Source organism: Dromaius novaehollandiae, chromosome 1 (genome assembly GCF_036370855.1).
Source record: "Dromaius novaehollandiae isolate bDroNov1 chromosome 1, bDroNov1.hap1, whole genome shotgun sequence".
Taxonomy (NCBI): Eukaryota; Metazoa; Chordata; class Aves; order Casuariiformes; family Dromaiidae; genus Dromaius; species Dromaius novaehollandiae.
The window spans coordinates 145894604-145907876 of NC_088098.1; the positions used below are offsets into that span (position 1 = coordinate 145894604).

The 13273-nt window shown below is 40.3% G+C and overlaps 1 protein-coding gene across 1 annotated transcript in view; it reads left to right on the forward strand.

Moving 5' to 3' along the window:
- SLC9A7 (solute carrier family 9 member A7) overlaps positions 1–13273 on the forward strand; it is an 80337-nt gene that overhangs the window by 39520 nt on the left and 27544 nt on the right. The window contains exons 8-13 of the mRNA XM_026103217.2: positions 415–520; positions 873–961; positions 1078–1191; positions 3999–4110; positions 5230–5383; positions 12797–12856. Coding sequence (XP_025959002.2) covers positions 415–520; positions 873–961; positions 1078–1191; positions 3999–4110; positions 5230–5383; positions 12797–12856 — 635 coding nt within the window. The remainder of the gene's footprint in view (positions 1–414; positions 521–872; positions 962–1077; positions 1192–3998; positions 4111–5229; positions 5384–12796; positions 12857–13273) is intronic.

Here is a 13273-nt window from a genome sequence, read left to right on the forward strand (position 1 = left end):
CACTGTAAATTAAACATTTCTGAATGTATTTTATGCTTTTTTTTATTTTATTTTTTTTTTATTTTTAAATAAAGGGGGGCGGTTCTAAAAGCAACAGCTAAAGGAACCACCAAGTATATATCCCTTCCCTATGGACACTTTGCAGGAAAATGTGGCATAGAGCAAGGTATCTTAGTTGAAAGAGTTGGAAATATCTAAAATAGATGACTGTTGCAAGGGGAAACTTTAGGTTTTGTTTTTTCCATTCTGAAGTTTGTCCTGATGTAATGGAATTGACATTTTTCAGCACTAAGTATTGTGTTCTCAGACTAGCATTGGTTATTAGTACATATAAAGGCTTTTTATAAATGCTGGGTACAGAAAAGCCAAACACCCATGTTTTTTATTTTTTGATTCCTTAACCAATGACTTAACGTGACCAAGTTTACCAAGTTGCACTGCTTCCCCCTGCTGGAAACAGCTCTCTTCTTCTTGATGTCCTGGAGCACTTTCTTGCTAGCAGAAGCTTGTGGATTTACTGGTGAGTTTTGGGGATTCAAGCATGCTTAGATAAAACTCCTGTCTATCTTAGCCATTTTAAACTTGCTCTTCAAAACATTCCTATGAGAAATGCGATGTAGGTGCTTTAGGCTTTTTCATGTTTAGTACAATGCCATCTAAGGCAGAGCTCACTCTATAATGAGGGTATTTAAGAAAATCACTGATTTCTTTCAAAACTCCCCAAAACCTGGAATATGACTCACTTAAAAATGAGGTTCATAGAATCTTAAGATTAAGGATGCTGTATAAATTTAATCAGGTTTAAGGGAGGTAGGCATGGTGTTGAGCTGCCATGGTAAACAACTAATTTTTACATGTGATTCTGGTCACAGGGGTAGTAGCTGTCCTCTTCTGTGGAATTACCCAGGCACATTATACATACAATAACTTGTCAATTGAATCAAGAAGTCGCACCAAACAGGTAAGACATTGCCCTTTACCTTTTCTGTAGTGTATTGTTGTAATATTCTGTGTATTGTTGCTTTTTAAAAGCATCTTTATTGCTTGGCCTTTAATATGAGACTATTTTCTCCCTAGCTCTTTGAGGTATTGCACTTCCTGGCCGAGAACTTCATATTTTCGTATATGGGTTTGGCACTGTTTACTTTCCAGAAACACATATTCAGCCCAATTTTCATCATCGGAGCTTTTGTATCCTTTCTCGCTTTGTGTGAGGCTTCTTTGTTATCCTATGTGCCTGAAAATCTGTGGGGTCTTTTGGCCTTACCAATTTAAAGAATAGTTATTTACTTTAATTTGTGCATGATACATTGCAGGCACAAGAATTCAAAGAAGGATCTTTTGTTACTCCGTACATCAAAGTTGCAAGGCTTCCATGCCACAAATAGTTAGCTCTGCAACTGAGCAAGTGCTAAAAGCCATGTCAATTCAGTATACATTTAAATGAATAAGCTTTGCTCCTTGTAATTAGAGCAGTGCAACTTTACACATTGGATTTTAAAATTTTCTTCCTAACTAGGAAACCTTAGTATTGGCAGGAGGGAAAGGCAGCATTCTGTGTTGTACTTTTATCAATAAAAGCAAACTGAGTCACCTTCCTGGGAAGAGTTGAGCACCTGCTACTCAGATGTGGTGAAGGACTGATTTAATCTAAAGGTAAAAACCAAAAGAGCATGCTGCCAGGGAATTCTTCACGAGGAGCAGTGGCTCACCAAGACAGTCTGAAATGGACTGTTTTCTGGAAAAAAGAAAAACAAACAAAAAACCACCAAACTTTAATCTTCTGCATATTTTCTTCTAGGATGTGAGGGATTTACAAACGGCCTTCAAGATTGATTTTTTTCACTGTTCCACTCCCATCTCAAATGCACACCTTGTTCACTTGGAAAAATTACAGCAGATTAATCTGAGAGGAGTGGAAGAGAATGGGGGAAGAGGGAAATGAGGGAGAGAGTGGACTTCTGCATATCGTGGTGGGGAGGGGATGTGTGTCCAGATTTGATTGTCTTTCAAAGAACCTAAATCAAGTTCTAATCGGTGTTTTTGTGGGGAAGAGCTCAAGAAGTCTTGTTCTCCAGATCAAGGAAGTATATTACATTGTACTGATTAAGCACTTACTGTGATATGGGTATGAGTTGAAATGAAAGTACTGTTTTCTGGACTCCTGAGTTACTTAAGTGAGGAATCTTCATTGCTGTAGACTGTTTTCTCGCTCCTCCAGTTTATATAATGTGCTTGAATTTGGCAAGTTCTTTGAAAGTAAAGCAATGTCTTTAAGGAACGTTTACATTATTCTATTTGATATAAAGATATATAGGGTATTATAGCTCACTGACCTTGAAATATATATTAAAACAAAGTCCCTTTTGATTCTTGACAAATTTCCTAAAACAAGTGAAATCAAAGCTGTTTATCCTCCTCCTCTTTCCCACAGTCTTTACTCTGAAGATGTTGACAGCACTGTGTGATTTTTAGTTTGTATAAATGGAGTAATAGCTTCAGTGGATTTCATGAGTCGGAGCCTCCAAAATTTATCAGGTCAAATAATAAGGTAGAAATGAGCATATGACCTTCTAAACTTCCTTCTCCCAGCTTTTCCGCAGTGTGTGATCTTTGCTATGACCTGTGTCCACACTCACGTTATGCCATGTGTCTTGGCTTTATTTTCAGTATTTATCTTGCTCCTGTCTCTTCCTCCCTGCCTCTATTAAACTTTTCCTATCTTTTTTTTCTCCCACCATGCTTAATGTTCTTTGCCACCTCTTGAGTGTTTTCCTTCCTTTGGGAGGAAAGCAGCTGGTACTAGCACCCATGTTTTGCTGCGATAGTCACTTTCCCCATTGAAATGACACCCAGAGGCATCTCCAACTGTTAAAAGAAAAAGGTTTGACTGCAAAGGCAAAGCTAAAGCCTTCAGTGTCAGTGAAAAAATTATAGTTGCTCTCCCCACATGCTTAAATTGACCATGCTGGCGTACAATGTGGGTTTTTTTATTTTTATTTTTGCAGTCCCCAAAAGGACTGCTGCAAAAGTTGTTTGCAATTATTACATGAAGTTTTTTGTAAAAACAGTAAAAAACAAAATCCTGGTTTCCTGGAGACATAATTCCCTGCAAAATGGATTGTTACTTTGGCATTTAGCTGTGGCAACAACCCCAAAGTGTCTAGAGTTCTTCTGTGGTTTTGTTTCTCTTCCACAAAAGAGCTATTTCAGTCTTATAATATTATCACAGTAGCAAATAGTGTTTGAGGGGTTTTTTGATTGTGTTGGTATTTTATAGGATTTCAGCACATCACTCCACTTTGTTGCAAAGTGTTCCTTACTTGGTAGCAGAAATACTCAGCTTTCTAGTTATTCACTGGAGCCACTGGATGCTTTATACCACAGTAAGGAGGCGGGGAAGAGCTTACTGATTGCTTTCGTTGTCTGAAATGCTTTTGTTATCTGAAATACTTTTTTACTACTATTTTGGAACCTCATTCTAGTGTTGACAAGTGTCTTTGGATTTTTTCTTCTTGTTAGTTTCTCCGAATTCTCAAGTGCTTGCTAATCAGTGGGAGGCTTTGCCTCTGCAGGAGCCACAATGAAATGGCTGCTTGCTGGTTTTTCTCTTTATAATTAAGCCTGTGTTGGCTTTTCTGCTACATGTAAGGCTGCATTTTCGTTAGTCTGAAACACACGCTGATGTTGGTGGCGATAGTTGTCTGCAGTCTGATTTTAAAAGTAAAGTCTTCACTTGTATATCGGATAACTTTACTAGGTATAATATCAGTGTGCATTAAATAGCCTGGTTATATTAGTTGTTAAAATTTGCATTCTGTACAATGAGTTGTGTATGCGCAACTGTGAAAATCTGCTTTTAACATAGGCAGCAATAACGTAAACACTTGATATTGTTATGCAACCTTCTCATTAAAACATAAATTTTATATTAGAGTCAAGTATCCAAGACTGTGTACTTTAAGAAAATGAGATCCTTAACCCTTAGCTATGAACAGGTTGCAATCTTCCTGGGCAGAGCTGCACACATCTACCCACTCTCCTTCTTATTGAATTTGGGCAGAAGGCATAAGATCAGCTGGAACTTTCAGCACATGATGATGTTTTCAGGTAAAAACAGAAATATTTACTAAAGCAAAAATTCTTCTTTTTTAACTCATAAGAAATTAATAGAAATGCCTCCTTTTTTGTAATTCACATGTATATTTCCTTACTAGAAGACTTGTAGCTGTTGTAGCATGTCTGTAGCCTGCCCTCGGGTATTTTTCTGCCTTTGCAGAAAGTGCCATGTTTGAGAAGAGTTGAAATCTTGGAATGCCAGGTTCTGGCAGCCAGCAGTCACCTCAAGTTCTGAACAGAATATTTTCATTTGAAGTGTTGGGCATCTCAAGGGGATGGGGGGGAGTTGAGATGCATCTCTTCCAGAAAGTTTATTTCTAGGTGAGATGATACACGTGTTGTGCAGAAACAGGGATCTGCCAAAATAATCTAGATATGTTTGAGTGCCCTCTCCTACAACAAAGAAAAGGTATTTCACTAAGAATTTATTTACTACTTCTGTCACACAGATAACTCTTGAAGTTTCTGTCATTTAAAGCAAATCATGGAGTGTGCATCTATGTTCATGTGCATTTTTTTCTCCTACTACAGAAATACATAAATGCCCTTGCTGGTAGAGTTTCATAGTCCAGGGGGAATATATTCTGCCTATGAGCGTGTTGTTACCAAGAATACTTTTCCATCTGATAGTTATTTTGTATCAAGAATTCACAATTGAGTTACAGAAACAAATGGAGATGTTTGCATTTTCATTTAAATTCAGGGAGCTTCTTGATTTCCAAAATACATTTGCAGTTGCCCAAAACCTGTTTGTTTCTGCATTCATTTCTGGTAATACTTGCTGCTTTTTGTAGCACTTGCAGATTCTAAAAGTTACAGTAAAAATACCAGGGCAGAGTGAAAATTATGAGAGAACTTGTTTTATATCTGAATTGCTCAGGGTGGTAGATAACTGCTTCCATGAGCTATGGGAGAACAATCTAGAAATAGTAGGTAAGCCTGCTGACTGAACTTCTGCGAAACAAAACTTGCCTGAGAATAATCTGAGCCCAGTGCTTTCTGACTGTCACTTTGTGTCTGTCTGGTGAGGAAGGGAGCAAGGAGAGATGCTGTGTTATGATGAGGCTCAGATGCACTTCTGAAGCTCTCCTATTTCATTCTCTTGCATAGGTCTCCGGGGAGCCATGGCATTTGCTCTGGCCATACGAGATACTGCTACTTACTCGCATCAAATGATGTTCTCAACAACTCTCCTTATCGTCTTTTTCACTGTCTGGATTGTCGGTGGAGGCACAACTCCCATGCTCTTATGGCTGAACATCAGGTCAGTATGCAACTGCATGCTGAGGAAACTTCACTTCTCAAATGGCAGCTGTGCTAGGCAGGAATAGTCCTGCAGAACTTGTTTGATGCTTGCTTAGAGGTGTTCTAAGTATTTAGAACATTGTTATATACAGGAAGGAGGTAGTGCTAGCTGGTGAAGAAAACATGAGATATTACTGGGATTCAGCCTAAAGCTCTTTGGTGCTATGTGAGTAGGAATCTTGGTCTTTGTCAGGCTAGCAGGATATGGAATAGTATTGCCTGATGCAACAGCGCCTGTATTGAAAAGAAAGCATTAGCCTAGCAGTCTCATATCCAGCTTCTTTTCCTATTATACTAAGACATTTCCCTGTCTTCTGGCTCCTGGTAATGACTCTGCTCTGTTTTCCAAGTTAATGGGAGTCTTTAGTGAATGGTAGTAAATTGGATGTACTTTAAACATGTATCCAAATAAATCTGACATTATCTAAACAACTGGGATAATTGGGGTCCTGCTAGTCTTGGTGTCTGCTCTGTTTTGAGGAGACCTAGGGAAATGGTAAGTGGCATGATTATAGCTGTTTCCTCTAAGTTCTGGCTAATACTTGGATACTTTAGGGCTGTAAGTATACGCATGTTTGAGGCTACTTATCTGCAAATTGCTAGAGAATTATGAATCAGTCTGTTGTTAAAGAGCACATATGTTTCCATTCTGCGATGGTTTTCACAGTTGAGTGGCAGGGAAACGGAGTAAATAGTGGAATTACAACAGACTGTACCAAACCCTCCAGTGTATTTTACATGTGTAAATTATGTATGCTCTTTGGCACGTGAAAGCCTACTTTGTCTTACATTCTAGTTGTGCTCAGCAGAATTTGTCTCCCACTGTCTCATAGTAGGATAGGAAAAAATCTTAGAAGGTGTAATCAGTTTTAGTTTTAGGAAGAATTAACAACTTTTAATGACTATCGCTGCTTTCAGAAAACTTACGTGAACTACTTGGAAATAGGTGCCAGGTGCTTTCTCGGTCGAAAAATAGGATGGATAGGATTCCCAGGAATGTTTGGGAACCCTTCTTATAGCTAAAGCCAAACTGTACCTGATGTGACAATGTCAGCAGCAAGTCTTGGGGCTATGTGCTGGGATAAGCTTACTAAAAACTATGACGTGTCATTGTGACTGACATCTCATTAAAAGAAAATGTACTCAGGAAGAGCTGGACTACTCTGTGCCAGGCAGACAACATCCACTGCAATCTATGTCGCATGCCTGCAGCCAGAAACAGGCATTACTACAGCACTGATGACAATATCTCAGCTCTATATAACAGCACACATTGGGTGTGCTCTTGGGAAATCCTGATTTTATTTTATTGTATTTTATTTTTTGTGTGTGTGCTGAACCAATCTGTTTCTGTCCTTAAATGCAAGTTCCAGATGTTTGGCTGGTACACTAGAAAGAGGCATCGTTTCCATTTAGTCAGGATCTCTGAAGGTCTTATTGCTAACAGGTTATGCAATCACCTAGTCTTGAAGTCTGCAGCAAAACAATTCCAGTGCAGCTGTGTCATTAAGGATTGTGGGATACGACATGACAACGATATTTCTAAGCCCAGCCTGACTGGTTTCTGTTTCCATGTGAAAGCTGTGTAAGGACTTTAGCAAGATACCTGGAATAGGTACCACATTACCTTTCCACTAGGCATCTTTGGCAGTAGAAGTGGATTTCTGGCCAACAGTGGTATGAAAGGAAAGCTGTACTAATACACCTCACCAAGCAGTGCAGGAACAGTGTCTGTTTAACCAGCAGTGTACGTAAACCGCATGAGATGCAGGATACAAGAGAGCAGGAGGTGAGTTCTGATAAGCAGGATACAGGTGAGAACATTTCTTGAAATCTCGTCACAAAATGATTGAGTGGTGTGTGCCAAGATCTGCCTGCAGCCATTGCGTTAGCTGGTGTGAGGATATCCGTTGTCTGCCTTTGGCTTCAGTAGATTCCAAAGCATCTTTTGAAGCATGCCTGCCATCAGGTCAACAAAACTGACTAAAAAATCTCATCACAGATGCTGGCATCCTGGGCTTTCTGCCCTTCTTCCTGTACCTTTTTTGTTGAGGGAGCGTAGCTGGGTATTTCCCAGTTTGTCATCAAGCGAGGGACAGGATGTATTGCTAAATGGTTAAATTAAATAAAGAGGAGTTCAGTCTGCCTTGTGTGTCAGAATGGAGCTCCTGAAAGGAGTCAGCCATCACCTCTGCTGTAGGTTCCTTCTTCAGCTGTCAGCAGTATGACAAGACTGAATGCCAGAATGTGGCCCGGCTTCTTGCCAAGTGGAAGCTAGTTTTGAGATAACCAGAAATGTTACCCGTGTTGTGGGCCTGATGAAACCTTCTGTGAATTGAGACTGGAATGTGCCTCTGTGGTTGAAGTGGCAGCTATTTTGTGGTATAGCTCAGGAAACAGTTTGTAGAGGCACCTAAGATGATGCCATTACTACTTTAACAGGACCAGTCTGGCTGAATAATGAGACTTTGTGAGCCTGGCTGAGTTGCCCCTGAAGGGAGGGAGGGATAACACCATGTTTATTCTAGGCTTGCCCTTTGGATAGGTTCCACTTGCAAAAATCAGTTTGCGCAATGAGGGAGAATAGCTGGAAATACTGACTAGCACTATGATACCATTCCTGGAGTAGCTGCCAGAAGGCAGTTGGCTGAAACATGATTTTGAGTGTTTAGTTGTATTTTTTGGAGATGTACCCAGCCTTGCTAGTAGGTAGTAATTTTAACTTTCATTTCTGTGTGGCATGGTTGACAGAAAAGAAACAATTAACTTCCTATGTGGAATTCCCTTGTTTACAAGATATCCTTCCCTTAATATGGAAGTGTTTTAGGGAACTGCATGGGTCTGTCCACAGCTGCCTTGACAGGCCCTGCTCCATTAGTTACCGAGACTGCACTTTTTTTTCTAAGAGACCACGTGAGATCAGATTTTTGCCAGCAGGTGGCAGCCATGTGCAGCTGATAAAGAATTAGAAACGTAGTGGTGGTAAACTGTCATCTGCTGTGATACAACCCTCCCTGCAGGAAAGCCAGACCTGTCACACCTTACAGACTTAACAAAGGGACAGATGAGTTTGCAGCTGAAATTTAGAAATGTGCTGTCTTTTTCATCCCTTTCTACCCAGTGGGAGAGCCAGAAGGAGCTGAAGGTGTTCTTCAGTCCCAGAGCCTCACCCAGCAGCACAGTATGTAGTGCTGACATAGTCCTGAGGCCATACAGTATGGAACTCGTCTCTGGCATGGCTTTGCCTGTGCGGATGCTGACTGAGCCCCTGGCACTTACCCATTAGATTGCAAGAGGCTGGAAATAAGTTATGCTCATGTGCATGATTGTTTATCTTTTAATCTCTTTTCTGCTAAAAAAGCTTGTTTGCTTTCTAGGTTAAGTGAATGAAGGGCGATAGGAAACTAATGCCACTTGTGTATTGGACTTAAATGTCAGGAGTTGTGTGTTGTTGTGTCCAACTCTCACGTGAAATTCACCATAGTTCTCTCTGCCCTAATTGACTTCGACCTTCATGGAAGAAGAGTGGAAAGCAAAGTCCTCATGAGATGGCTGGTCTTGCTCCAATGTGTAGGTGAGGGGAAGCAGAGGGCCTACTTTTATGCAGAGCTGGCTGGACTGATTGACCCTTTGGGCTGGTTTAACTTGCAAGTTTGTTGCTCAGCAGAGCAGAGGTACTGTAACTCTGCAGGTACTGCTCCCCTGCCTGTCTGTTAGTGGGGTTTCTGGGTTGCCCGTTCCATAGTTTGCGGGCTGCAATGGGCCAAGCTCCTTTTCTGGGAACTGTGAGTGCCTGTCTATTGGACTGGATATGTTGGGGAACTGAAAGAAGGCATAAACAACAAGATTGTGACTGCACAGAAGCTGCCTCTGGCCCAGCCTGTCAGGGATATGGGGCAATACCTGTGGAAGGAGCTGGGATAGCTTTGCTGTGACTTGAAGTCAAAGGAGCATGCCCACTGCCACACGATTAACTGCGAATGGCAGTTGGGATGCACACTTTTTTACTTCTGGTGATCCCTTCTCTCTGGTGATGTGAAATATACTTTAAAAACAGAAAAGTGGGTCAGGGAGGGAGACGCTAACATGAAAATTTTTGCCTATGTAAAAGCAACATGAGGAAGAAAATAGGCAAAAACGCACTTTTCCTCACTCTTGTTCAGTTCTGACTTTTCTCAGATAATCAAGAGAGCAGGTATATTTCCAAATGGGGTGCATTACCAGTATGCAGTGATCAGGTTTAAATGTGCAGCCAAGCAGAGGATCCACAGCTTGTAGTGGAGACCTTCGTTTATTGCTTAACTGGGTGGGAAAGTGAGATCATGACAGTAAAATCCAAGTAAAAAATGATGGAATCTTTAGATGTTTTGAATTAAACCACTTGATATCAAGCAAGCTAAAAAATAACAGCAAAAACTAGCGTTAAACCCATTATGTTATATGTTTGATTTTCTTGGCTATCAGTGAGATATATTTAAGTATCTGAATGGTAAACAGTTATGTTTTCCTACCCATGGATTTGTTTTTTTCTTAGAAAATAAAGCATGGCTTGCACACTAAAAATGAAAGTTTAGAAGTCCAGTCTTCTCTTTGCTGTGGCTAAAGCCAAGACCAATTTCCTGCTTGAAGTTTTAACAGTTTCAGCAACTACAGAGCCCTGTAAATCAAAAGCATTGGCAAAGTTTCTCTTTTCTGAAAAGTAGCTTACTTACCATTTTATTTATTTGTCACAGGAAAAAAGGGAACTCCTAGCATTTGTATTGCAAAATAATGTTTTGTCATTTTTCACTAGGGATGATTGACCCTTCTTGGCACTGGTTCTTTTCATGTTGAATGAAGCAATTTGTACTTTAATGCCTTCCTCTTTCATAAGCTGCTTCAAATGAGGAGGGTTGTGTTTATTTTAATGAAATAATTTCAGTTATACTTAGCAACCTTTTCATAAGTCTTATGTATGAGCATATGCATATATTACATATATGCATATCTTTGCTTTTAAGGTATTTTCTTTTCTCCAAGAAAAGTTGAAGGCCACACAAACAATGTCAAGTTAGATATTTACTGCCTTATATCTGACTTTGCAATTCTCATCTTTCTGACAGGCTCTTTAATCTAGGGTTTTTTTTTTCTTTTTAAAAAAAGCAAACTGAAAAAAACTTGGCAACATGGTAACTCTCACTTGGGAAGTTAGTTCACATAGCTTTAGCACCACCCCTAATAGCTGCTAACAGCCTGATGGCAGTCTCAGATTATACACTGTTTTATTTGGTGGTCCAACTATTAGTCATTGAATAAAATGTGCATTTCTTAAATACCACACTTCACCGCACTGCGATGCCAGGAGGCGAGTGTTGATACTGGACTAGAACCTTGGGTTCTGTTCAGGGCTTTTAAGGGGGGAGGATATTTGGTAAGAGTTCACATCCTTCTGCTTTGCAGCCTGTTGTTTTCATTCTTCTACAGGATAGATCCTTTGTTTGGGTTTTATCCTCCGCTAGGCCTGCCTTCTAGCAGCTTTCTGCTGCCCCTAAAGGGCAGACACATAGAGGCAGGCATTGTCCCTTTCCCTCTGTTGGGGTGTTTTTTTCATTTTGCCATACCTCTTTATGCATAGTTTATTCTAGTCATCTTGCCCTATCTAGTTTTTGCTATCCTCCTGCCCCCCATCTCTGGTTTTTCATCACCAGTTGTGAATCTGTTTTGGAGGTTCAGTACAGTCTTACTGGACTGGCCCTCTGGGTTTTTTTTGTTTGTTTTTTTTTCCTTGGTAGGCAAAGGACTGTTTCCTCCTTTGCAGTGTTTGGAAGCAAGCACAGGAAGTGCTTCCTTATCTCTGCTCTTGTTCTCTACAATGTGGCAATTCCCAGCAGAGACAGCATGTGTGGGGAAGGTCCTGTCCAGCCCTTGTAGGAGTTGGAGTGAGGTGTATCTGGAGTAAACGAGCGATAAGGGTATAACTGTCAAGCTCTGACAAGCCTCTGCAGGCAGTTTCAGGAGTCCTTATCTTGGCTAGGTCAACTAAAGGAATGTCCAAAGGCACCCTAAAACCGTCCTGAAGTAACTTTTCCTAGTTCTCAGGGCTTTTTTCAGTGATTGATGTTTGGGGTTTTTTGGTTTTGGTTTTTTAGCATAGGGGTGGGAATTGTCATCTTTCTCAGCCGCCTTTTGAGGAACAGTTGAACTCTTCTAAAATAGCTAAAACTTTCCAAAAATGCAACACAATACAGGCATCTGGGAAAACTTCAGTGTATTAGCTTGGCAAAGATACAGCATTAAGAAAGAAGTCTTAGAAGGGAAGTTGTTAGGCAGCTTTTAACTTTAGCTTTTGCTAGACATGCAGAGCCATCTCAGTGTTGGTCTTTCTGAAGCTGAGTGCTCAGACCTGTAGTGTATGTTGGCATGGGAAAGAGCCAGTGAACTGAGATTTGAAAACAAATCCATCCAACGTCTGGCATTTGCCTCAGTCTTTAAGGATTATACTAGTGCATGCTCTTGGTCATGCAACCTTATGGCCTTAATTATTTGGCTATTCAGGATGTGAGCCTGCAATGAGGATATGAACACCTGCTCTTTCAAGAGTGAGGCCTCTGAGGATTTCTTAGAATGGACACTAAGTGATTAATTATTTCTGATAATCTAGGCCTTGATTTTAGCATAAGCAATATATAATTCATGTAATATGCCTTCATGGAAAAGTGTGTGTGGGGGGGACAATTTGTAAGGAATTTACATTGGAGGCACTAGAAACCAAAACCGCTTTCACTTGTGGTTTTCTTTAAGTACTACGGGAAAGGTGAAGCAAGGAGTAAAAACAAATTTTACTATGACTGAAGATTGATTATGTTGAAAATTGCTAGTCAATTGTTACATAAATCACTCAGTTTAAATATTGTATTACCAGTTGTGTTTGACTGCTCTTAAACTAGGCTGTGCTGATGCCTTCTATCATGCATGCATAGTTTCTTGTCATGACTTTCTTTAATTCCTTTCTTTCTCTTTTAGAACATGTGCAAGTCTCAAAGGGTAGAAATTGTGTGTTAGACATTGTCTCCATGTAGTGGTTCTGTCCAAAGTTGCTGAATTTAATTGGGGGGGGGGGGGGGGAGAGAGAGGTTGCGGGTAGCATCTCCTGAGTGCAGGTGTTTTGCCAGCGGAGTAAATGAAGAATATTGTTGGAGATCTCTATCAAGTTAATTTCTATGATTTTTTTTTGTCACTTTTTCATTGTTCTGCCATTCTTATTCTTGTATTTTTTGTCTTATTTTGGTTGGGTAGGGGTTTGGGGTTTTTTGCTTGTTTTGCTAGTCAGCTCTGTAAAGCTACCATCTCATGAGCATTTTATTATTTACATTCCATTCTTGTACTATACCAGAGTTGGTGACCATGTTCCATCGGCAGAAGAGATGAATGAAAGCCGCTGGCTGTATTTCAGGTGACACTGTGCTTTCCTTGATGCCAAATTAACCTGGTGCTTGGCTTTCTTCATCTTTGTAACCCTAAGTGTGTGCTCTCTTTTCTGCACTATGGCATGCTGCTGCTGCTTCTCTTTTTTGCAGAATGCCATGGATATTCCTCAGTTCTGAGTCAATCTTCTTGCGAGTTGGGAGGATGTGGATCATACATCATCTTTAGCTTTAGAAAACAAACCAAAAAAACACCTTGAACTCTTGTGTCTGGATAATTAATGCAGTGAGACTACTGTCTCTGGCCTGGGGGGACTTGAAAACTGAGGAATCATGGATGTGATCCTATAATCCCTGATTACATAGATATTCTTAAGCATTCCTTGAGATTATCTCATACAGCCATTCAGGTTGGAAGGGACTTCCAGAGATTATTTAGTCCAGCT